At 53.6% G+C, this 25,195-nt stretch overlaps 1 protein-coding gene across 2 annotated transcripts in view; it reads right to left on the bottom strand.

The window, feature by feature from the left end:
• The window catches only part of ANKFY1 (ankyrin repeat and FYVE domain containing 1), a 75,461-nt gene extending 51,777 nt beyond the window's left edge, over positions 1 to 23,684 (bottom strand). The window contains exons 1-3 of one of the 2 annotated variants that reach the window (XM_043993002.1): positions 23,608 to 23,684; positions 12,046 to 12,238; positions 2,984 to 3,102 (exon numbers count right to left, since the gene is read on the bottom strand). In XM_043993002.1, the coding sequence (XP_043848937.1) occupies positions 2,984 to 3,102; positions 12,046 to 12,238; positions 23,608 to 23,644 (349 nt within the window). In that variant the 5' untranslated portion in view covers positions 23,645 to 23,684. Of the gene's footprint in view, positions 1 to 2,983; positions 3,103 to 12,045; positions 12,239 to 23,607 lie in introns of those variants that run through there. The other variant, XM_043993003.1, reaches the window with a different exon arrangement.
• Positions 23,685 to 25,195: the final 1,511 nt, after the last annotated feature.

The raw sequence follows: 25,195 nt of genomic DNA, 5'->3' as shown, positions 1-25,195 counted from the left end.
ATTAAAGAAATGCAGATTAAAACAACTCTGAGGTATCACCTCAGAGGTATCATCAGATTGGCTAATATGACAAAAAAGGAAAATAATCAATGTTGGAGAAGCTGTGGAAAAACTAGAACACTAATGGATTGTTGGTGGAGCTGTGAACTGATCCAATCATTCTGGAGAGCAATTTGGAATTATGCCCGAAGGCTATAAAGCTGTGCATACCCTTTGACCCAGCAATACCACTATTAGGACTTTTTCCCAAAGAGATCATAAAAAAGGGAAAAGGACCCACATGTACAAAAATATTTGTAGCTGCTATTTTTGTGGTGGCAAAGAATTGGAAATTGAGGGAATGCTCATCAATTGGGGAATGGCTGAACAAGTTGTGGTATATGAATGTAATGGAATACTATTGTGCTGTAAGAAATGATGAGTAGGCGGATTTCAGAGAAACCTGGAAGGACTTACATGAACTGATCATGAGTGAGATGAGCAGAACCAGGAGAACATTGTACACAGTATCAACAACATTATGTGTTATTCAACCGTGATAGACTTGATTCTTCTCAGCAATACAATGATCCAAGATAGTTCCAAAGGACTCATCATGGAAAATGCTCTCCAAATCCAGAAAAAAAGAACTATGGGGGGCAGCTAGGTGGCACAGTGGATAGAGCACCGGCCCTGGATTCAGGAAGACCTGAGTTCAAATCCAGCCTCAGACACTTGACACTTATTAGCTATGTGACCCTGAGCAAGTCACTTAACCCCAATTGCCTCACCAAAAAAAAAAATCAAAATAAATGAATGAATAAATGAATGGGGGTAAAAAAGAGAGATGCAAGGTCCTGAACAAGGATAGTGGCTGTGTGTGTTGAGAATGAGGTGAGGGGCATCTAGGGGCGGGGGGTCCTGGATGCGCAACACTTGCCCATATTGTCAGATACTTTCAATGGACTGATTAGTTTTGCTCATTTTTTTTCTCTTCTTTTTAAAAGTAAAATACATGGGACGGCTCTCTGGGAGGGGGAAGGGATCCAAAAAGGACTTTCAGTATCAGAAGAACAAAGCAATAAAAATGTCAGCCCCCAGGGGCTCTTTTCTTCCTGTCCCATCACAGGGCACACAGTAAGTGCCTGCTGATTGGCTGTCAGAAGCAGAAAGGGATACGGATGGAGAGGCTGGAGGCAGCATGTTGCTGGGTGGGTCTGTCACCTCTCCCCGACCTGATTGTGGTTCTGGAAAACTCCCAGCCCTGTGTCTGGTCCCCTCCCTATGGGTATCACTGAGATGAGAAGTCAGGGTGGAGAAGGGTGAGTAAGGGCAGCACTTACCAAGCCCCTTACGCTCTGGGCACTGCACTCAGCCCTTTGCCAGTGAGATCTCACCAGAAGAAGGGGCCCTTGCTCCACCATCAGCATCACTGCCTCACCCTGCCCGTCACCCAGGCTCACCACGTACAGCACCCTTCCTATACATCCCCCTGCCCCGCCACCACCGACCTGAAGCCCCGCAGTCAGCAGCCTTCCTACTGATCTCGTCCATGTCACCCTCCCTCCGTTACCTCCCCAGGGCTCTCCCTATACCTGAGCCCCTCTGGGAACCCTGTGCTATCTGCTGCCCCTTGAAGCTGCATCTCCATCCTTGCCCTGGCTGCCCCCAGCATGCCTGGACTGCTGGCCTCTGATCCTGCCTCCTGCAGGAGGCCTTGCCCCCTCCCAGCTGCCAGGGCCTTCTCTCTGACTGCCTCTACGTCCCCAGGGGTTTGTGCACTGTCTTCTCTCCTAAAGGAGAGCTTCCCTGAGGGTCGGGCCCATCTCCACCTCCTTTGGCACTCAGTACTCAACCCAGCACCTTGCACAAAATGAACATATCACAGATTTATGGGGCCTGAATAACTAGAGAAGGAAGACTCAGGGAAACTGAGAGCAGATGCCAAGCACCTGAACTCCCAGGTGGAAGGGGGATTAAAGCTGATGTGCTTGGGGGGGGGGGGGAGAGGGGGCACGGGCCAGAAGCAGCCAGGGTTGGGGCGGAGGGAGTCTGCTTGGGCTGAATGAAAACCTAAGCCAAGAGGGCAGCTAGGTGGCACAGTGGATAAAGCACCGGCCCTGGATTCAGGAGGACCTGAGTTCAAATCCGGCCTTAGACACTTGACACTTGCTAGCTATGTGACCCTGGGAAAGTCATTTCACCCTTATTACCCCACCAAAAAAAAAAGAAAGAAAGAAATAAAGAGAAAAAACCAAGAAAACCAGGCTAAACTTCTTCCCCATCAGAGCTGCCTCTGGAAGCCGAGGCTAGGTGCCTGACCGCTTGTCCAGCAGGCTGCAGAGGGGAACCCTTTTCAGATATGGGTTGGGTTTGATGGGCTCAGAGAACTAGGCCAAGTCGGAAATTCTGGGATTTCCTGATATCCCAAAGGGGCCTCATTTCAGCTCCTCACTATTAGCAGGAACTTCCTAATGATCAGAGCAGTCAACTACTGGACTCGGCCCCATCAGGAGGTAGCCCTGCGCCTGGGATGAGCCCAAAGACTGGATGCTCAAGGCAGAGGACAGATGAGACGTGGCCTCTGACGTCCAGTCAGCCCCAAGAGTCTCTGGTGCCTTCGAGCAGAGTAGTCCTCATGAGGACTGTGCTAAAAGCCAGTGTGGATGGTGGGGAAAGTGGACTGCAGTCCACTCATCCTGCTGCTGGCCCAGGGCTCCTTCCTTCAGTGAATCAGTTATGCACACACAGCTTCTGGTAGCCACCGGCCCCACAAAGCTCCTGGAGCCTCAGCAGGTTCTGCAGCGAGGACCACTGATGGCTGCCACTGCGCTGGCCCCTGCTTGGCTCACGGCTGCTAAGGAGACATGTCCCCACTGTCCCGAGGCAAAGAGCCAGCGTGTGACTGGGTACCACGTGACTGGGACCACTTCCCAAAAAGGCTTTCGCCAAATGTTTGCAAAGCAAGTAAAGCCGCCCCAGGCCCTGCCAGCCAGAGACTCACCTGAGAGGTCCAGTTCTTCAGTGGAGGCCAAACTGGCCAGACTCCAATTCTCGCTGCGCGCAGCCAACACAAACTTATGAGCGTTGATGAGCTGATTGCCAACCTTGATTTTCAGGTCACTGGTCAAGGAAAAGAGCCACATGAGCCGAACAGCACAAGTCAACCCCCCTAAGTACGGCTCGTCTGCGGGACCACAAAGGGCCGGCCAGCCGGCAGCCTAGAAACTTTTCAGAAGCTACAGCTTGAGTCAATGTGTCTGGAATTGGAACATGTGGGGCATCATTTATTGCCCGATACAGATGTGCCGCTTCCAAAATGTCTTCTATGGGGATGCTCATAACAGTCAAATGGCCAATTAAAGCTTGTGATTAAGAGTCATACCTGCCCCATCCCCCCCGCCCCAAAAACTGGTTCATACAGATGAGCTGAGTCCCCGGTAAGAAGTTAGGAAGAGAAAGTCAGGGACCATCAAGCCAAGTCTAAGACGACTCTGCTGGAAGCAGCTGTGCATCCAGGTGCCCTGGGTCAGGGATGCTCCCTCTGCCTGGGCAGGCTCTCATCCCAGTCTCGTACTAGAGGGAGTCCGTGAGCAAAGGCAGAGACATGTAAAAGTGTGGGGGACTGAGCGCAGATTCAGGTCCTGACTCCTTTGCATCTACAGGTGCCCTGGGAAGCTCTCCAAAGCTGAGCTACAAATGAGCTGCTATCCGCACCTGCATAGACACTTTCACACCAATGAAATCACAGGGGCAGAACAGACATAAAAAATCGAGGAAGGGGGACTTGACAAAATGTCCAAGTGGATAAAAGCCCTCCTGCTCATGTAGGATCTGCTGTGAGAAGACCTGGAAAGCCCCACCCGCCCTTCTGTTCCTTGAGGTGCTGACAGCGCACCACACCGGGTCAGAGGCAGCCGGAGCTCAGGAGCTGTTTTCAGAAGCTTTTTGGCCAGACAGGCACAAAGTAGGGGGCCAAGCTGCCTGCCCTTCCAGAGCCTCAGGCTCAGGGGGCGAAGAAGGGCAGCAGGGTATCTGCCCCAACCAGGCAGGACACCTTCTATTGCTCTCTCTCCCAGAGAGACCTCAGAAGCATTCCCACAGGCTCACGCTCCCAAAGGGAGCAACTGAAGAACTCCACCACATCAACAACACCCTACTCTTCTCCAGATATGAGGGTTCAGCAATGCTCCGTCCCAGCTCAGCCCACAAATGAACAAGGATTGTTTTCTGGACACCTTTCAGAAGCACGGCACTCAACCCATCAAGCCACAAGGGGCTGCGGAGCACTCCCATATGGGAGAAACCACCGTTCAGTGTGACAGCTCCCGAACTGCAAGAGAACAGCAAGGACCCTATGATTCGCTTCCATGAAAATGAAGAGTCCTTGAATCCCCTTCATTCAGCCACAGTCCTGCTGTCATGCTGTCAAGAGTGCTAGGCCAATTCTTATTTCTGCCACTTTTACACCAACATATACTGGTCAGTGAATTCTTAAAAAATCCCTACAACCCGATCAAAACCATGATCAGAGGAATCCAGCAGGCCGCTCCCATCAAAAACATTCATAAATTGAAGAGATTAGAAAACAGCAGGTGAATTTTGTAAAAATTTAGAATTGGCTCATTTTACTGATGAATTACTTAACACAGCAAAAGGAGAATGGAGGATTTAGCTGAATTTAAATTGTCAAAAAGAACTTAAATAATTTAAATTTTTTTCCTTTTAAAAATCTGGATGTAGGGGATGGTTTTAATGTTTGGCTTTGTTTACATTAAGGACTTAGTGTACAGTTCTCCAAATTAACATTTTGGTGGGAAAGAAATATCTTAGAACAATATAACTTTAGAACAGGAAGGAGAGTAAGAATTGGGGCTAAAACTCATTCCAACCAATACCTTCATTTTCAAGATGATGAAAATGAGACCAGAGAGGGAAAGGAGGTGCCCCTGGCCGCCCAGATCTCCTGACCCCAGGTTGGCGATCTCAGCTCGGCATCTCAGCGACAAAGCCCCGCTCTATTGCCAGCTCACACAGGGTCTGGTGGAGCCCACCTTTGGGGTGGGAGAAGAAAGATGGCAAACCCGCCCTCTGACTATTCCCTGAGCATCCTTTGGGAACCACAGGTTGTTTCTAGCCCTGGCTCTAGCCCCGTTTGGGGACACAACTGATGGAGAGAGTAGATGCATATCTCCTACAAGGGTTTTGTTCCCCCTCTTTTTTCCTTAATGGGCCAAGGCAGGGGGGTTAGAACTAGACTTTTGTTCATTGAAAATATTTAATTTCAATTTTTAAAATGTAATGGACTTGGGGCAGCTAGGTGGCGCAGTGGACAGAGCACCGGTCCTGGATTCAGGACTACCTGAGTTCAAATGCGGCCTCAGACACTTAACACTTACTAGCTGTATGACCCTGGGCAAGTCACTTAACCCCAATTGCCTCACTAAAAAAAAAAAATGTAATGGACTTACTAGCTGTGTGACCCTGGGCAAGTCACTTAAACCTCAATGCCTTGCAAAAACAAAACAAAAAAACAAACAAACAAAATGTAATGGAGAGGAATTGGGGGTGGGGGTGGGGGTGGGGGAAGCCATTTTAAGAGTCCGGAAGGTACAGGAAAAATACACCATGTGCTCAGGGCCAGGCTTCCAGGCTGGAAAGGTCTGGGCTGAGGGCCTTCACTGCCCAGGAGAAGCAGGAAAAACCTGGGAGCAGAGCAGGGGCAGAAGGAAGGAGGGAGGCTGGCTGGGTTGGGCTGGGCCTGGGCTCTGTCCAACAGCCAAGTGCTGAAGGAAGAGCCGCTCAAGGGGAGGAGGGAAGGGGCCTCCAACCATCGCCCCTGGGCAAGCCTGCCTCCTCCTTAGGGCATCGCACCTTCCCCCAAGCCAGCCCTCCCCTCCTGCTGGCCCGGGCCCTTCCACCCCCTTCTGAAAGCCGCCTTTGCCCTTCATCTTTCCCATGGGCTCGCTCAACGTTTGCTGAAGAAAACAATCCTGTGAGTGAGGGTGGGGAGGTCAGGACATCACCAGAGGCTCTGCCCGCAGCTGGCAGTCCAGCGCGCAGGGAAGGTCCGAGTTCAAACCTCTGAACCTCTGCCTCAGTTTCCTCACGTCAAATGAGACAGCAACAGTAGCTACCTCACAGGGCTGCCATGAGAGCCAAAGGAGATACCAACCATAAAGCCGTCAGCCCCAGGCCTGGCCGGTGGCGGGCACCCAAGAAAGGCTGGTCCCTGCCCACTGAGACACTTTGTCTTCAATCTCCCACTTTCCCACGTAGGAGCCTCCTCATCAGAGGGGCACATCCTCCCCCTCCTGCATCCCAGCAGACCAGCTGTCCAGAGGCTCCTGTGAGCCACCACCTGGCTCAGTCTTCTCGCCGTCCCTGGCCCCATCACGCCCAGCCCCCCCTCCAGCTGCTGACCAGAGTTCAGTCTAACACCGGCAGCAGCTGCAGCCAAACCAGGCCCTCCCTCCTCACACTGGGAGGCTCAGGGGGCTGAGCCTTCCCCTGCTCTCCAACCCCCCCACCCCCCTCAGCTTGTCACCAGCTTGCTCTTCTCCCATTCTCATCACCTCCCAGACTCTCTTTTCCCCCAGGCCCTGACAAAGAGGTAGCCAAGGCCACCCCTCCTGTGTGTGCCCTTGAGCCCTGCAGACGGACCCCTCCCTCACACCCTCTCTCCAGACCCACTGGTTCCTTCCCTCCTGCCTTCAAATCAAGCCACACACGCCCTTCCACCCCCTCTGCCCATCACCCCCCATCTCTGCCACGGCAGAAGCTATCTTTCCTCCCTCTCCGGCCCTGACCCTCTGCCATGGGGCCTTTGATGTCCTGCTCACCTGCAGTGAACAACGAGGAGGAGCGGTCTCAGGCCCTCTGCTGGCCGGGCCAAGCCTCCCTCATCTCATCACGGTGAAGGTGACAGGTTAGCTCGTGTCCCCTTTGTAGATAAGGAGACTGAGGTCCAGTCACTGCCCAGCGCCCCAGTCTGGGGTAGCTGCAGGCCCAGCCTCCTGTGCACCATGCCATACACTTGCTCTCTCAGACTGGTAGTGATCCAGGCAGATCGGTCCGTGAGGACGGTAGAGCGCCTCAGGGAGCTGACTCGAATGGCCCTTCCACTGAGACCCTGCCAGCAGGTCTGCAGACTCAAGGGTTTGCTCAGCCCAGAATAAGCTGAAGGGGCGTGATCCTAAGATGGCAGAGATGCCCACCTGGCACAAGGCGGGGGGGGGGGGCAGCAGCAACAGTCTTTTTAGATGACTGTTTAACCCCCAAATGCCCATGCTGGGAAACAATGTGGGGTTAGCGAAAACCCAGAAGGAGGTGCCAGAGTACACAGAGAGCTGGTACCCACAGTGCAGACACTAACTAGCTGGTGACCCTGGCACATCGCCTAACCTCTGTCTGCCTCAGTTTCTTTCTATGTACAATGAGGAGAATAACAGCATCTACCTCTGAAGGTTGTCTTTATAAAGCACAGGGACAGTGCCCAGTATACAGTAGGTGCTAGATAAATGCTACGGCCAATGGGAAGTTTTACATTCGCCCATGGGACTCGATTTCACCTCACCTTTGGTGCAGTTGGAATCCCGCCGGTCTGCTCTCGTGTTAGCCAACTCCCCTCCCAGATAGATGTCACCAGTAGATGGGTGCTTGACTCCAACGTGCTGTCCTCTCCCTCCTCCCCCCCAGACCTGTGCTCCATGCTCACTGGGCCCTCGGGCCCCTCAGCTCCTCCCTGTGGCCCAGCCCATCACGCTCCTCCAGCCCCCTTTTTCTTCCTGCAATAAACACCTGTGCCAGAAGTTACCAAAGGGGGCAGTGCCATCCCCCAACCCCTCCCCCCTCCCCCACCCTACGTATGCCCTGACCCAACTGGGCTCGACTCTCCTGCCCATGACCCACCTGGCCTCCTCCACCCTTCCCTCTCCGCTGCCCCTCCAAACTCCTTCTCGGAAGGAGTGAGGTGCTTTCTTTCTGCCGACGTTGGCCCCCATTCCCCCCCATCCGGTCCAAGAGCTTGCACAAGCCATCATTACTCCCTCACCATCAGTTTCTTCCTCCCCTCCTGTCTGTGCCCTTGGTCCCGTCAGATGGCCACCTCCCTAACTCTCCAGCTCTCCTCCCACGTCTCCTCCCTGTCGCCGAGAGCGTCCCCAACAGAGGAGGCCACACGGGGCTCCAGGGGCTTGCCCCTTGCAATCTGGCTCCCTACCCCACTGGCCTCGTTCTTCTGGGGTGCTCAGCACCAGACTACTCCCTCATCTCCAGGGACCTGGCTTGTCCTGGTTCTTCTCCTACCTGTCTGACCACCTCCTCAGTTTCCTTCTGCCCCTCTTACATGTGGGGACGCCCATGACTTTGTCCTGGGCACTCAGCAATCTCACCGGCTCCCATGAATCCAAGTATTCCTTCACAAGCACAACACCCCAGAATCTTCTTTCACCCATTGTTCGTTCTTTATCTTTCATCAGATCAAGTAACGACCAAGAGATCTGATGAGAAACCACAGAAAGTGATTTCTTCTCCCCCAGAAGTGTCCAGTCAGCCAAGAAGCATTTATTAAGAGTCCCACTGCGTGCGACGACAAACCACGCTAAGGACTGGGGATACAAAGAGGCAAAAGACAGTCCTGCCCTCAAGGGGCTCATGAACCAGCAAACCAATAGGCACCAATGAGACAGTATCCAAAGGAAGGCACAGACAGAGAGAAGGCCCGGGGATTCAAAGGGACAGGGAAGGTGGGGTTTCAGCTGAGATGTGCAGGAAGCCAGGGGAGCCAGGAGGTGGCGTGGAGAAAGAAGCCCATGCCAGGCGGGAGGACGGCCAACACTCTGAGTCTGCACCAAAATGCAGCCGGAAGCCCCCCGCCAGCAGAACAAGGGCTAATCCAGGTGTGTTATGGCCACAGTCCTGAGATCGCACATCCTAAGTAGCCACAAAGAAGCAGCTCAAGGGAGTGTGTGACTGTTGTCACCGATCTACACTACAGAGCGTCTGGGCAGGGGGGGACATGGCTGCACTTAGAGAGCAGACCACAGGCCTGGCCAGAGGGCTGGCATGTAGGCAGGCAGGCGGTCATTAAACACACAGAAGGACCACTGTGTGTCAGGCCCTGTGCTCAGCCGTGGGCAGACAGAGAAAGGCAAAGGGCAGTTCTGTCCTCAAGGAGCTCCCAGTCTAACAGGAGAGATGAAGAACCAACCCATGGGTCCAAACAACAGACATTCAGGAACTAGCTGGGAATGGTGAGAGGGAAGACACCAGGGTGAAGAAGGGCTGGCAAAGGCTTCCTGTGGAAGGCAGGCCTTCAGGGAAGCCAAGAGGCAGAGACGAGCAGGGAGAAAAAATGTCTGAAGCCAAGAGGCGGAGGGAGGGTCTCATCTGAGGAACAGCTGGGGCAGCACCACCGCACTGCAGAGTGTGCATCAGGGGTACAGCAGGGAGGGAGGGAGAAGCTGCCCGGGCTGGGAGGGGCTCTGAAGGCCAGACGGAGGACTTTCTATTTGATCCTGGAGGGAATAGGGAGCCATAGGGGTGATAGAATAGAGGGTGACATCACTGGAATGTCTGACCTGAAGAAGTCCTGGAGGAGAGACCCGAGGCGGGCAGGCCCACCAGCAGCTACGGCACCAGTCCAGGAATGAGGCAATGAGGGTCTGCACCAGGGTGGGGGCAGTGTCAGGGGGAGAAGGGGGTATGTTTGAGAGCTACTACGAAGATGAAGAAGATCGGGCAGCGAGAGCCTCCTCCTGCAGGCGTCATGCCCACAAGGGGCTGAGCAGGCCATGAAAAAGGGGCTCCTGATTAGTTCTGATGGCCCACCGCTCAGGAAAACTGACCAGAGAGGGGAGGCCGAGCAGCTCTGCCCTCATCCGGTTCAGGGTCCATCTTTTTATGCAGTCCGGCCCTTTGGATTGGAAAGGGCCGAACAAAAATGGCCAATGGGGAATTGAGAGAAAGAGCGGTCAGCTGGCCCAAAAGAACACCCTTGGGTCCTGGCAGATGGGGCTGCTGAGGCCAGTGACCTCTGCAGACCTGAGAAGAACAGGACGATGGCCATGGAACTGGAGAAGGCCCAGTGATGTTTAGAAGAGAAAAGGAGGGGGGCAGGGGAGAGGAGGGGAGAGGAGGGAATCTGCAAAATTCTAGAACAAATGATTCAAGAGCTGGTTGGTGAATACTGAGAAAGGGACGCGAGATCTCAGAAGTCCAGCCTGCCTCCGGCCTAACTTTATTTCCTTTTAGATGAAGGGACCGTCCTAGGGGCATTTTACTCCCCTTTCATGAAAGTACTTGACAAGGCACCTCGTGCTATCCTGGTAGAAAAGGTGGGAGAGACCCGCACCACAAGGTAAGTCATCGAGTTGGAAGGACGCAGGACTGACTGAATGGCTGGACTCAGAGCCCGGCCCACCCGAGGGAGGCCAACAGCAGAGGGCCCCAGGGATCTGTGTCTAGCCCTCTCTCCCTAAAGGCATGTGGGGCCTGCTCATGCTTATTTCCAGTGCCCGAGTGCCAGTTCAAGGCCATCTGCTGGCATCCTCTGTGCACTCATCTCCCATAAACTGGCAGGGCTAGACTAAGGACCTTCAGGGGCCTCCTCAGCTCTCCGGCATCTCACCTCAGGGACTCTGGGACCCACCTCACCTCTTTCCTCTGTCTCACCCTGGACACAGAATCAATCAGCTGCCAAGTTCTGCTGTATCTCCATGGGGTAGCTCATAAACCCAGCCCCTTTATCAACGTGACCACTGAAATCCTGCCTCTTCTGGGTTCCAGTCTCCTAACTGGCCTTCCTTTCTCTGGGCCAGCCTCCAAAATCAGATCTCCACTCCAGGGACCAAGGCAGCTTGCTAACCTCCCACCAGCACCTTGCCATCTGCTAGGGATGTGGAGGGTCCCGCTCCTGCCAGTCAAAGACCTTTCCCACGTGGCACAACTCGAACCGAGTCATCCATTTTCCTTTCACACAACTCCCTGCTCAGGACTCTTTCCATTCTCCTGCTGGTCCCCATCTCCAAACCTCTGCTAATCCCATCTCCCCATTTCAAAAATGGCCTCACTCCTATTCCTCCAACCTTTCTGTTCAGGTCCCCCCTCTGGACAATTCCCACAGCAGATTCCACCTCCTCCAGGAAGCCTTCTCTGACCAACTTCCTCCAGGATCTCCCCCTTTTCAGATGTTTCACAGCCCTTGGCCCAAGTCTCCCCTTTGCCCTTTCTCATCCTCCTTGTGTCACAGTTATTACCCTTCCTTCCTCCAAGACCCTCACTCCCATATTTACCTGTAATTACAAAGTAAGAGCTGACCTTTATATGGCAAAGCTTACAAAGCACTTTACATATATAATCTCATTTGAGACTCAATAAACCAGTCAAGTAAGGTACTACTGTTATCCCCACCTCACAGATGAAGAAACTGAGGCTAAATGACTGCCCAGGACCAAAAAGCTAGTAAGTATCTGAGGCAGGACTTGAACTCAGCTCTTCTGACTCCTTGTTGAGTGTTCTGTCCCACTGGGTCACCAGCTGCCCCTAATGACCCTCCTTGAGAGCACATCTCTGCTCAGTAACATAAAACAAGCATCTATTGAGGAAACAAGATAACGTGCAGGGTGCTGAGGCCACAATGGTAAAACGCACCACTCCCTGCACTCAAGACTCTCAAGCTCTACGGAGGGAAGGTGCCTGAGAAGCCACTGCAGGACAAGGAGGGCTCGGGAACCCTTGTAGGAGGCAGCACCTACACTGGGCCCTGAAAAGCCTGCATCCCTCATGGACAAAGGCCCAGGCAGGAGGGACAGACTCAAGTGCAGGAAAAAGCCAGCAAACCTTTCTAGCCAAAAATGTTGGCCTCACCTGGAAAGGGAGGCGGGAGGCGGACGGAAAGCTCTGAAGGTCAAGCTGAGGGAACCTCTATCTGTTTTTTATGATCACAAGGGAAGCAAAATGTGTTGTATCAAAACGGGTTTGCTCAGCACCCACCCAAACGCTTCGAAGCTGCTTTCTTGACAGGGGAATAGGGGCAGGTAGGCAGCCGGCCGGGGGCCCACTCACCTGTACTGCTCCTGCTCATAGAGATCGGCTACGATCCTCAGCAAACGTGTGATGAAGCAGTCGCTGCTGCCTTCTTGGTGAGCTTGGGCGGCCAGCAGGCGGCACCTCTTCTCTGTCTCGGCCAGCCTCTTCTGCAGCTTCACATATTCCTGTCGCAGAAGCATCAGGTGCTTCTCCAACTTGGCTACCTCCTCTGTAATGGGGACCAAAAAGCACAGTGAGGAGGGAGGCGGCCAGGCAGGTGAGCAGGAGGACCTGCCCCACACCTGCAAGGGCAACTTGTGGGCGCCATCTTTGGTGTGCTCACCACACACGCACACGTGAGCACAGATGTGTGCACATACACACGCACACGTCATGCCTGCACAAGTGCATGGGCCGTGTTCTACAATGCCCTTGTCCTCTAACATGCCAGAGGACCATGCCCAGTTTTAGGTTAGAACACAGCTAAGAGAAACCCGCTCAAGTACCAGGGTCTATCGGTGTCTCATTTTCAAGGAAGCACGATGGAGATGTACACCCACATAGATCAAGAAAAATCTAACCCTTTTTAGGAAGATTTTTGCCAGTTGATCCTTTGCAGACACAGGGAAATCCAGAAATTGGCAGAAATGAGACTGCTTTTTCTTAGGCCTTCCCAGAAAACTCCTCTCCTACATCTTCCCTTTGCACAGACGCCACAGAAAGCCCCTGCTGACCACTGAAACCCCACACAGATTCCCGCTAGTCTTCTCTGTGACTCTGTTAACTCTCCTTGGTCCCACTGGGAACAAATAATCCATAAAAAAGACTTAGATGCCGATGAGCCCCAATCCCGGGGGCAAAATAGCTTGTGCTCGGTGCTGCTCCCCAGTGACAGGATCGCCTCCGGGGCTCACATTCAGGGCCCTTCCACTGCATCCGTAACCCAAGTCATCCAGGGCACAGCAACAGCTGCAGAAAGCGTTTGCCCAGAGCACCGAGAATGACATCATACCGTCCTTTCAAACCCTGCCAACTCCTGAGCTCCCCAAACATGACTTCCTTCTACAGGTTTCAAGATGGGAAAGGGCAAGGGTATTTCCTCAGTGTCTTCTAGGTGCCAGGCACCATGCTGCGTGCTTTACAAACGTCTCACAAGAGAACCTGAGTGTTAAACCTCCAGAGAGCTCCACAGTTAACTTCCACGGCCAGCACTGAGTAGGAGCCTTGCCAACAACGAGAAATTCAAAATCAATGTGCTAAAATCTGCCCCAGCAGAAAAGAAAAAACGAGCGGAGACACCGAAGTTCTGAAAAGCTGACTGGAGAACAAAAGGGCTGGAATAGGCCGGAGAACAGAATGGACCCTTTGCACAATGGCTTCTGAGAAGCAGAACAAGGTCACGAGCCCCTCTGTTAATCTAAAAAGTCCCAAAACACCTGGGGAGACGCCTATTACCTGAATGCAAAGTGAAGGGAGCAGAGCCAAGGAGGACTGTTTCTACACTAACAACAGGATCATAAAGATCATCACCTTTGGAAGATTTAACAAGTCTGGACAACGCGAGGAGCCACTACTAACAGGCGGCCCGCCTCGGGAGAGAGAGCTGAGGGACCCAGAGGGAAGCCGACTGTCTTCCGTCTTTCTCTGTTTTGGACATGCCTAATGCAGGGATTTGTTATGCATCATTCTGTGTATGTGGCATGGGGAGGGGAGGGAGGAGAGAATTTGGAACTGAAAAGAAACATGAATTTTTAAAAATAACCAAATTTAAGACCAAATTATGTTTGACTATAAAAAAAATTCCCAACTATGTGCCGAATGTTAGGAGCCTGGTGTTTTATGTTCTTAAAAAGGTGCCCTCCAGGGCAGCTAGGTGGCGCAGTGGATAAAGCACCGGCCCTGGATTTAGGAAGACCTGAGTTCAAATTCGACCTCGGACACTTGACACTTACTAGCTGTGTGACCCTGGGCAAGTCACTTAACCCCCATTGCCTTACCAAAAAAAAAAAGGTGCCCTCCACCCCATCCCAGGGCAGCTAGGTGGCACAGTGGCTAGAACACTGGCCCTGGATTCAGGAGGACCAGAGTTCAAATCCGGCCTCAGACACTTAACACTTACTAGCTGTGGGACCCTGGGCAAGTCACTTAACCCCAATTGCCTCAGAAAAAAAAAAAGTGCCCCCCAGATTTCAGAAAAACCTGGAAGGACTTAAGAGGACTGATGCCAAGTGAAATGAGCAGAACCAAGAGAACATTGTACACAGTAACAGCAACATTGTGTGATGATCAACTGTGATAGACAGCTCTTCTCAGCAGTGCAATGATCCAAGACAATTCAAAGGACTCATGATGGAAAATGTTCTCCACATCCAGAAAAAAGAACTGTGCAATCTGAATGCAGATTGAACCATATTGTTTCTACTTTTTTTGGTATTTTTTTCTTTCCTGAAGTTTTTCCCTTGTGTTCTGATCCTTCTTTCACAACATGACTAATGCAGAAATATGTTTAAGGTGATTGTACATATAAAACCTATATCAGATTGCTTTCTGTCTTGGGGAGGGGGGAGGGAAGGAGAAAAATCTGGAACTCAAAATCTTATAAAAAATGTTAAAAACTTTTTACATGTAACTGGAAAATAATAAAATACTTTGGTGATTTAAAAAAACAATATAAGCAGGGGCAGCTAGGTGGCGCAGTGGATAATGCACCAGCCCTGGAGCCAAGAGGACCTGAGTTCAACTTTGGCCTCAGACACTTGACACTTACTAGCTGTGTGACCCTGGGCAAGTCACTTAACCCTCATTGCCCCACAAAACAAAAGAAAACAAAACAAAACAATATAAGCAAGCACTTATTGTTTACTTGGTTTTTCTTCCTTGGTTGTTAATTAACATTTTTGGTCAAAAAAAATTAAAAAATAAAAAATTGCCCCCACATCAGCCCAAATATGCTCTCCAAGGGCCCAACCCCACTTGGCCTTATCCCCAACAAGCCAGCCACTTGAAAAGGGATGAATTGGCCACAATAATCCAGGAAACAGACACTGTGGTCCCCCCGCTGGGGTCCTGGCAAAGCCACAAGGAAAGGAGGGGGATCTGGGACCAAGAATCTCACACTAATTTACCAGGCGATGTGCTAAATGTGCAATACCCTTGTCCAAAGACCCGCCAGTGGGTGATGCTCCAGGAGGGATGAACCGTATCAATCTGGTTATTCTCACTACACATAAAACCAGAAGAAAGATGTAACCTCCAACAACTACCCAAATAGCTCACACCTCCACAGGTGCACTTTGTTACCTCATTTAGCCACACCCAGAGTCCAAACCAGATTAGAAAGTAATTGGCAGGGGCAGCTAGGTGGCGCAGTGGATAGAGCACCAGCCCTGGAGTCAGGAGGACCTGAGTTCAAATCCGGCCTCAGACACTTGACACTTACTGGCTGTGTGACCCTGGGCAAGTCACTTAACCCCAATTGCCTCATCAAAAAAAAAAAAAGTAATTGGCAAATGTTTAACAAAACAAATAAAAATCAACATGGATAACGGTAATTTGTGGTTTTCTAAGTCAACACCAAGCCCAAGTTTGACATTGCTGATCTACCCAGCAACCCATTCCACAGAAAAGGAACCTGAGGCTAAGAGGGAAAGTTAACTATCCCAGAGTCATAATGGCTGGTCCTGCACATGGCAGTGTCTTCCTGCCCCCAAGTCCAGCTCTCTCCCCCTGCCCTACCATGTCCCCCAAATGGAAGCAGTGGATGAGGTACTGCTCAGCTCACAAGCACAGACTGCCCATACACATCTGCAAAAGACCACCCTGAACAGGACTCCAACTTATATGCCAACACAGAGGGAGAGGAACCCCCCAGTCAATCAACATGGACTTGGACGTTCCCAGGTGAGAAGGGACAGAGACTTCATGAGAAACACACTGAAATACAAGCGAGAAGAACAAAGACTGAGAAAGGTGAAAGAAGCCTCTCCCGGGAAGAAAAGGGAAGATGTGGGATGTGAGCAAAGAGAAGTAAGCGCTCGAGAGGAAACAGACAGGAAATGGCAAGGAAAAGAGCTCCCAATCCAACAGGAAGCCAGCCCCAAGCCCGCTGTCAGGGGAGGGCAAAGGTCAGGGAGCTGAGGCCAACAACTCCAACACCACAGGTCATGACAGAAGAAAGTGGCCACGACTCATAAAGAAGCCACAGCAGGGAGACCTCGAGAGCCGGCAGAGGGGCAGAGGGGCAGAGGGAGCAGGGAGGGAGGGGAGAGGCACCGGATCACTCCTGCCATGGGCCAGCCCCTGGGCCCGGCTCTCACTCCGGCAGTCCTGCTCCCAGGCTACGTCAGCACCCGCAAGGTTCCGAGGGGAGCCTTCCTTCTTCTACCCTGCTAAGACCACTCTGGGAGGACAGGGTTCAGGTCTGGGCATCAGATTTAGAAAAGACAATGCTAAGGTGTACAATCATGGGAGGCCGCTGGGGCGGCAAAATGATCACCAGAAGTGTTCCGCCTGAAGAGAGGGCTCAGGAACTGCTGTCTTCAAGCCCCTGTCAGGTGGCCATGTGAAGAAGGGACTTGACCCGCTGTTTGACACCCCTACCCCTACCCACAGCAGAATGAAGGAGGGGAGAGTGTGCAGAGGCAAATGCCAGATGCACATCAAGGAAAAACTTGCCAACAATTAGCGCTGGGCAAAAGCGGGGAGTGGGCTGCCTCAGTTTCTCACTGAAACAAATACATAAGCACAAGGCCTGTTTCCCAAAGGCCAAGAACAGCATGACCCACTGACCTTCCCTCCATCCTCAAAGACCCCTCTTCAGCTCCCGTCGATCCTTCCTTCTCAGGGAATGGGCAATTCTTGGGGGAGGGAAAGCTAACTATAAACAACCACATAAAAATGCTCCGAACCACTCCTAAGAAACATTCAAACAAAACAACTCTGAATTTCCACTTCATGTCCATCAGGTTGGCAAAGACGGCAAAGATGGCAAATGCCGCCTGCCAAGGGGCCCATAGGAGCCCAGTCGTTTGGAAAGCGCGACACCGTTAGGTCTGGGCCCCAAGAAATCCAAGACAGAAGGACGCCTATGGGGGCCCATCAACTGGGGACGGGCCTACGGATGGAACGGCGCATGCTCTGCCGTAAGAATGACAGGGAAGGGACAGGCTCGCAGAACCAGGAGCCCCTCAGCGTACTCTGGTGGGGAGGATGTGCCTGACGTGCAGAAGGGGACATTCTCCACCCCCCAGGGCCTTCTCCACTGCCAAGAGGCCCTGGGCACAAGACTTCTTCCACCTGCTGCCCTCCTGGGCCTCCCTGGGTCCCACGGGACATCCCCCTTTGCCGGGAGGACCCTGCCTGCTTAACTCTGCCTCTGCCCTGTGCTCACCGCCACCCTGCCCGCCCGTGCCCCAGTCTGCCGCCCTCTGCAATGCCCACTCTTGTCTCAAACCTCTTTCTGTCACCTTCTGGCCTTCGCTGAGACACAGCTTCTTCCCAGCACCATGCTGGGCCCCCACCCCATGCCCTGGTCATAGGGGAAGTCTATGCCCGACACCCACTAAACAATACGCCCTCCTGTGTGAGTGTACTGCCCAACCCAAATGCCAGTGCCTATCAGCTCTGGCTCCTCAGGACATTCTCCTCCTTCCCTCAATGACTTCCCCATTTCCTGCCCTCACACTACACACATTTTTCTATGCCCTCAAATACCCTTGAACCTACACCTGTACATCAAGGCAGTAAGGTGGCAAATAGATAGTGTTAGACCTGGAGTCACTAAGTCCTAAGTTCAAATCCAGTCTCAAGACACTTACTAGCTGTGTGACCCTGGCACTGCCTTTGCTGATCTCCTCACACAGCTAAAATGCCTTCCCAGGGCAGCTAGGTGGCGCAGTGGATAGAGCACCGGCCCTGGAGTCAGGAGGACCTGAGTTCAAATCTGGCCTCAGACCCTTGACACTTACTAGCTGTGTGACTCTGGCAGTGCCTTTGCTGGTCTCCTCACACAGCTAAAATACCTTCCCTCCTCACCTCGGCCTTTCAGAAACCCAAGCCCCCTTCAAAGCTGACTTAGCTCTTGCCACCTCCTAAGAGGCTTCCTGGGCTCCCCACTGTCAGAACCTCTCCCCTGCAAACTCCCCCTTATTCTGCAGGGATTTCGTATTTATTTTTCTGTGTGCATGTTGTTTCCTCCAGGGCAAACCAAGCACTTTAAGAGCAGGAGGTCTTTCAGTCTTATCTGTGTCTGCCCTGAGTGGTGGCACAGAGTCTGGCATGGGGGGTGCCATGGGGCTGTGCCTTCTCCCCCTCTGGCTGTCTGGGGCCCCAGTGGCTGGGTCTCCATTCGGAGCCTCTGGAAGGAAGCAGCGCTCCTTCCCACTTTCAGTCTCTCCACTGCTGCGGGTTAAGGGTCCCTGCTGGGCTCCTCTGCTCTGCTCCCTGCGTCAATCTGAAGTCCAGTCCTAAAGCACAGGACCAAGGACGAGAAAGGCAGCGGTAGTCCCTGCCCTGGGAGAAGGAAGCCGCTCGCTGCACTGTCCACACTTCTCAAACCATCTGTCTCTCATCCGAGCTCCAAGGGATGTCTGGCAATCCATCTGCTGTGGCACCACCGTGCTCCAAGGGTGCCAGGAGTCCTCCGGGTCACCAGAGAAAGCAAGTTCTGGCCCCCAGAGTCCCTGCACTTCTGACATGCCCCCACAGCCTTGACTGACACAACCAGAGCCGAATTCTCCAGGGATGGGGGGAGGTCAGCCCAGAAGCCTCTGGCTTTACTGGATCCCCAGAGGGAAATACTTGCTCATTCCTTCTTTTCTTTGATTTTTTTTAAAATTTTAGTGAGGCAATTGAGGTTAAGTGACTTGCCCAGGGTCACACAGCTAGTAAGTGTCAAGTGTCTGAAGCCAGATTTGAACTCAGGTACTCCTGACTCCAGGGCTGGTGCTCTATCCACTGCGCCACCTAGCTGCCCGCTCATTCCTTCTTTTTTTTTTTTAAGTGAGGCAATTGGGGTTAAGTGACTTGCCCAGGGTCACACAGCTAATAAGTGTTAAGTGTCTGAGGCCGGATTTGAACTCAGGTACTCCTGACTCCAGGGCCGGTGCTCTCATTCCTTCTTGAATCACTATCCACTGCCACCGTGTTGGCATGCCCACACACCTGGTCACCTGGTCACCTGGTGACGGTGTGGAAATGACACTTTTCTTTCTCAGAGCAGCCAAACAGATCTTGGACACCAGAGATTCTAGGCTGGAGCCCTGGCTCTACTAATAGCTCCGAGGGTGACTTTGGGGAAATTCATTTCTCTAGGCCCCAGTTTCTTCATCCATAAATTAACTTCTGAAGAAAAAGATGAGTTCAGAACCCTTCTGTTGTGTCATTTAGCTGAGGCAGCCTGGGAGAGTGGAGGGTGTCAAGCTCCCAGGCTGGACTGACGATGAGAATGACAGCTAAGACTGGCCCAGCACCTACCATGTGCCAGGCACTTCGAGCTAAGTAAGCACTTTGCAAACATCATGACATTCGATCCTCACAACAACTCTAGGAACAAGCCCTGAGGCAAACAGGTTCAATGACTTGCCCAAGGTACTACAAACCGGCCTTTGAGGGCAGACCTGACTGCTGGCACAATGCTCTAGCACATTACGCTACCACATCCCTTATCCATCTACGGAAGACCGGAGTTTAAATTCTGTTACTGAAACACTGGCCATGTGACCTTGGTCAAGTTGCCAGCAGGCATTGCTCTGAGAACCATAAGCTTTTCGAGCTGCCAACCAATCCACCCAAAGTCACCAGCCCAGCCACAGTCTCGGCCCCAGCGATCCTTCAAACAAACTGGACACCAATGGGGAGCCAGCTGTCATCGCCATGACCTCCATGTCTTCCAGAGGCCCCATCACCTTCAGTCACCACCAAGGGGCAGCTGGGTGGCCTCCACATACTCCCCTGGAGGCCAAAGCTCTCCCTGAAATTCCCTCAACCTCCAGCCACCAGCCTTCACGCGTGTCTCGACTTGGGTCCAAGAGAAAGCAGAGATGGAAGTTGCCCTGGAAGGAAGGTGGGGCCAGGAGGCACTGAACAGGAACCAGGGATTGTGCCCAGGTGGGAGTGACTGCTAGGAGCAGACTGTGCTCATCCCTGGGGAGAAGGAGGAGGCCACCTCCCGGACAGACTGACAGGGATCCAAGGGACCTCTGGGAAGTTTTCCCCACACTCTCTTGCTGCCTTCTGCTGGGGTACCAAGGCACCCCTTCTGCAGGCCGCCTTCCCAGGAGCTGAAAGGTGAATCAAAGGAGCCTGAACAAGCAGCTGGGACACACACGCAGAGGTGCAGACCAATGGAACAACTTTAGAAGGGAATGATTTCAAACGAAGGGAAGGGAAGGGAGAGTCCAGGGCATCATAATCATATGTGATCATTTCAGCTGTGGGAAAAGTCCACACAAAGAATCTGAATCAAACTCTGACCGAGTCACTCATGTCGGCACAAGCGCCTGCGCTGCCCGCCCCGGGGCCCTCCTCCATCCGGCCACCAAAGTGACCTCCCTGCTGGTCGGTCTGGCTGTCCCTCTCCTCACAAGTCAACACAGAGTGCTCTGCTTGGCATCCAGAGCCCTTCCCAGCCTGCCCCCTCCTCCCAGCCCCATCCTCTTCCATCTGGAGCCAGCCCCCTGGCTGTCCCACCAACACGCCCCTCCATCTCCCAGCTCTGCCTCTTGGCATCCCCACGCACTCTCCCTCCTCCGCTCTGCCTCCTGACCTCCCAGGCTTCCTTCAAGTCCCAACTAAAATCCCACCTTCGACAGGAAGCCTTTCCCAACCCTTCCTAACTCTACCGCCTTCCTATTAACTTGTCCATAGCTTATTTGTCCACATTTGTTATCCCCTGGTTACATGGAGAGCTGCTTGAGGGCAGGGACTATGTTGTGCCTCAGACAGTCCCCCGCACACAGCAGGTGCCTAATAAATGTCTACTGACTGAATCAGAGGGAAAGCTCTAAGCCAGGTAGAGGTCAAGCTATGAAGATTCAGGACTGACTGAATGTCCAGACCTAATGAGTGGTGGGTTGAAGTCAGCTCGGACGCAGCTGGGTCAGAAGACCTAACCTCCAATTGGTCCTCAGAGACTAGCTAGCGGTGTGACCTTGGGCAAGTCAGTTGATACTTTCTGACTCAGTTTCCCCACATGGAATATAAGGATATGGACAGCCCCTACCTTCCCAGGCTGTCATGAGAACAAAACGAGCTGTCTGTAACCTGCACTGCAAACCTTAAAGAGCTGTTATTGTCGGCAAGAGGTCTGCAGATGGCAGAGACGGCCACCATTGTTAGCAGTGACCTCAATAAAGGCCTGAGTGCTTGTGGAATCTACAGGGAGCTGAGAACCAAGATGGGGGAGGCCAGAAGAGCCTGGTGGCTCAGAGTGATGGACAAAATCCACCGGAGGATTCAAAAGCGAGAAAGGCCAAGTCGTCAGGGACTCTGCAAGTCCAGGAAGGGCAGGCCTGGCCAGGAAACAGCTCCTGTGAAAACCCTTGTGGGGCTCTGTGTTCGAGTGAGCTTCCGCCCAGAACTGGAGGAGTGCGTGTCTGCCCATCCCCTGCCTAGCACCGACTCCAGGCAGGGATTAGTTCAACCCCTGGAAGGACAGGCTAGCATTATCCTTGTATAAGCAAAGAGGCAGAGGGGTCAAGTGATTTGCCCAGGGTCCCAAAGCTAGAAAGGGAGAGTCTAAGGCTGGATTTGAACTTGGGCCTGCCTGAGCCCCGGTCCAGCCCCCTAGCAGCCTCCATCCTGACGGCTATGGTCAGCTTCGGCCACTGCCAGGGTCGAGAGTATTCAGAGAAGGGCAGGAAGGCCACTGAAGAAGCTGGCAGGGTTTGGCCCCACAACTGTTTGGTGGGAGGGGGGACACAGGCCTGCCAGGGGAGTTGGGAGGGCTCTCCCAGGCCCAGAGGCAGGTCAGCCTGTCCTCTGTGGCCCTGTGCACACTCCTCTGCCTCCCTGGAGGGGAGGAGCCTGGGGAGCCAACCGTGGGGGACAAGCAGGGAGCTGGCTTTGGGACCTTTCCCTCCATTCATGGCTTCCCAGCTCCTGCCTCCTGGACTCCTGTCAGTTTCGTTTCCCCCTGGAAACGCCCTCGTGAGTTTCAGGGATGGGAAATGGATGGGGGTGGAGGCAATGAATGAGCCACAGACCCACCCACATGCACACACACACACACACACACACACACACACACACACTCTCTCTCTCTCTCTCTCTCTCTCTCTCTCTCTCTCCCTCCCCCGCCCCCCCCCCCTCTCTCTCCCCCTGTCTGCAAATGCTCTATTCAGACACCAGTGGGCAGGCACTCCTCAGACAGGGAGGAGAGGCCATTAGGGAAGGGCTTAGCCCAACTGCCTTCCCGTCGACAACTGACCCCTCACACACTGACCTGGTCCCCAGCCCCCAACTTTCTCAAAATTCACCCCCACTGACACACGGAACCACACCCGACTTGGTCACACACACAGATGCACCCACACTATCATCCTCACACACTGACACGAGTCACCCTCACCGGGACAGTCACTCAGTCTCACAATCTTCTCAAACACACACTGACATGCTCTGACTCACGAACACCCTCACACACAATCATGCTCACACACAGTCACAATCACTAATACCCTGGCAATTACACTCAGACCCTGTTACACACTAACATACTAACACCAGCACAAGCAGACCAGTTGCATGATGACATGCTCACACTCAGTCACACCTGTGCAGAGTCACTTTCACATTAGTGCACTCAGACTCAGTCACATGCTGACAAGCTCAGTGTCATACTCAGACCCTGTCACACAGGCACACTCACACTTGTTCCCTCTGTCACTTTCCCCCTTGTTCACTCAGACCCAGCCGCACACCGACACACACTTAGTCACACCTATGCACACATACTTGTGCACACAGACCCCGTCACAGTGACACACTCACACTTGTGCAGTCACTTTCCCCCTTGTGCACTCAGACCCAGCCGCACACTGACACACACTCAGTCACACCTGTGCACACTCACTGACACACTCACACTCAGTCACACGGTGACACTGTCACGCCTGGACATCCTCACACCCCGTTGCACAGGGCATGCTCACATTCACTGTCACGCCTGGACACAATCACACTTGTGCACACTCAGACCCTGACACTGTCACACAGACATGGTCACACTTGCACACCCTCAGGCCCTGCCACAGTGACACACTTGTGTACACTCAGTCACTTTCTCCCTTGTGCACTCAGACCCAGCTGTACAATGACACTCACTGTCACGCCTGTGCACGCTCACACTCACTGTCACACTCGCACACAGTCACACCGTGCACACTCACTGTCACACTCGCACAGTCACGCTCGCGCGCAAGGCTGGGCGTGGGGGTGGGGGCAGCGTGGCCAAGGGAACATGGCGGCCCCCCTCCCCCCGCACCCCCTCGGCCCCTTCCGGCCTGCTCCCCCAGCGCTATGGGTCCCCTTGTGGGGCCCGAGCTCGGACCGAACCGGACCAGAGCAGCCCCGCCCCACCCCGCCCGGTGGGCTCCTTACCGTCCGCCATGTTGGCCGCGGCCCCTCCCGCGAGCATCGCGAGACTTTAAGTGAGAGCGGTCGCGGCGGCGCGTTGCGGAGGCGGAAATGATCGCGAGAGCAGCTGGGAAGAGGCGCGGCATAGAGGAAGGAGGGGACGAGGAGAGGCGCGGGCATGCCGCGCAGGCGCACTGTGCCTGCCCACCCCGCCCTTGGGATTCGGTCACATGTTCGCGGGTGGCCCCAGGAGCCGGATCCCTAGGTTACAATGTAGCTGATCTCGGGGCTGCGTGCGCACGCGCCCTCTCCTCCTCCCCGCGCCGCTCCCGCCCCCCACCCTACTCTCTGCTCGCCCCGCCCGGGCCCGGGCTAGCCCCGTTCCCGGAACGCTCTCCCTCCCCGCCTCCTGCAGGAAGCCTTCCAGGGGCTGCCTCTGTTCCTTAGCTAGTATTTATCCCGTCTGGATGGGCCTTTTCCATAGGCGTCTGCATGTTGTCTAGCCCATCAGACTGGGAGTTTCCCGAGGGCAGCAGGGGCCGCCCGGCCAGCGCCTGGCACCGGCTAGTGCTGCACCAGTGTGGGCTGAGGCCACGCTGGGAGAACTGCCCCTGCTTCTTCCGGTCACCCACGTGAACCCGAGGATGTCTTACGCAGCTGGCAGCAACAGCCAATGGACCCCCTTGCGCTTGAAGGTTGCCTCGGGTCTGGGGCGAAGGGGGGCGGCGGGACTGGGCTAAGAGCTCGGGTTCCTAGGAGAGCCAGCGGCCGCTTCACCTAGTTAGCGGGGACCGTGCTGCAGCCCAGGTCTCGGCTGGCTGCTGCCAGCCCAGCCTGGGGGCCGCTGCTTGTTAAAAACCCGGAGAGAAAGACGGGGTGCAGCTGCCCCACTCCAAACGCTGACCCTTGATTCTCTGAGCTCCCCCGTCTCCAAAGAGCGCCCATTGGCCAGAGCCTTTGTTGTTCTTGAAGTGGTCTCGGGCTTGATTGCAATCAATATTAACCAACCAGTAAATATCGATGAGGCACTACTACCAGGTGTCAGGCACGGCAGCAAAGACAGCCGCTGCCTGCCCTGCAGGGGGGTCTTGCTTTGTCGCTCCTTCGAGCTAGCTTATCCTTGGTGTAAGATGCTGAGCGCTCCTCCCCAATTTGTGATGTTTGTGCTTAATTAGGAACAAGGGGATAATGGAAGGCGCCCGCAGTTTATGCTACATAGAGCTGGAGAGATGGGAAGGGTCTTCTCTGAATGTCAGAGAGGAAAAAACTGCTTCCCCAACTCACCCCCAACCACCTGAGCTGATCTTGTGTCTCCATTGAAATAGAATTTCAACTGAGCTGGCAGCCCTGGGTAGAGACATGAAGAGGGCGCATGGGGGCCCCCAAAGGTCCTTCCCACTGTTTCTTCCCACATATAGGCAGGGGAGCTGAGTTTAGAGAAGTGCTAATAATGCCTGCCATGGGGGCAGCTAGGTGGCGCAGTGGATAGAGCACTGGCCCTGGAGTCAGGAGGACCTGAGTTCAAATCTGACCTCAGACACTTAACACTCACTAGCTGTGTGACCCTGGGCAAGTCACTTAACCCCCATTGCCTCACTACAAAAAAAATAAA

This window comes from Dromiciops gliroides, chromosome 3 (assembly GCF_019393635.1).
Source record: "Dromiciops gliroides isolate mDroGli1 chromosome 3, mDroGli1.pri, whole genome shotgun sequence".
NCBI lineage: Eukaryota > Metazoa > Chordata > Mammalia > Microbiotheria > Microbiotheriidae > Dromiciops > Dromiciops gliroides.
This window is presented reverse-complemented; position numbering and strand designations above follow the sequence as displayed.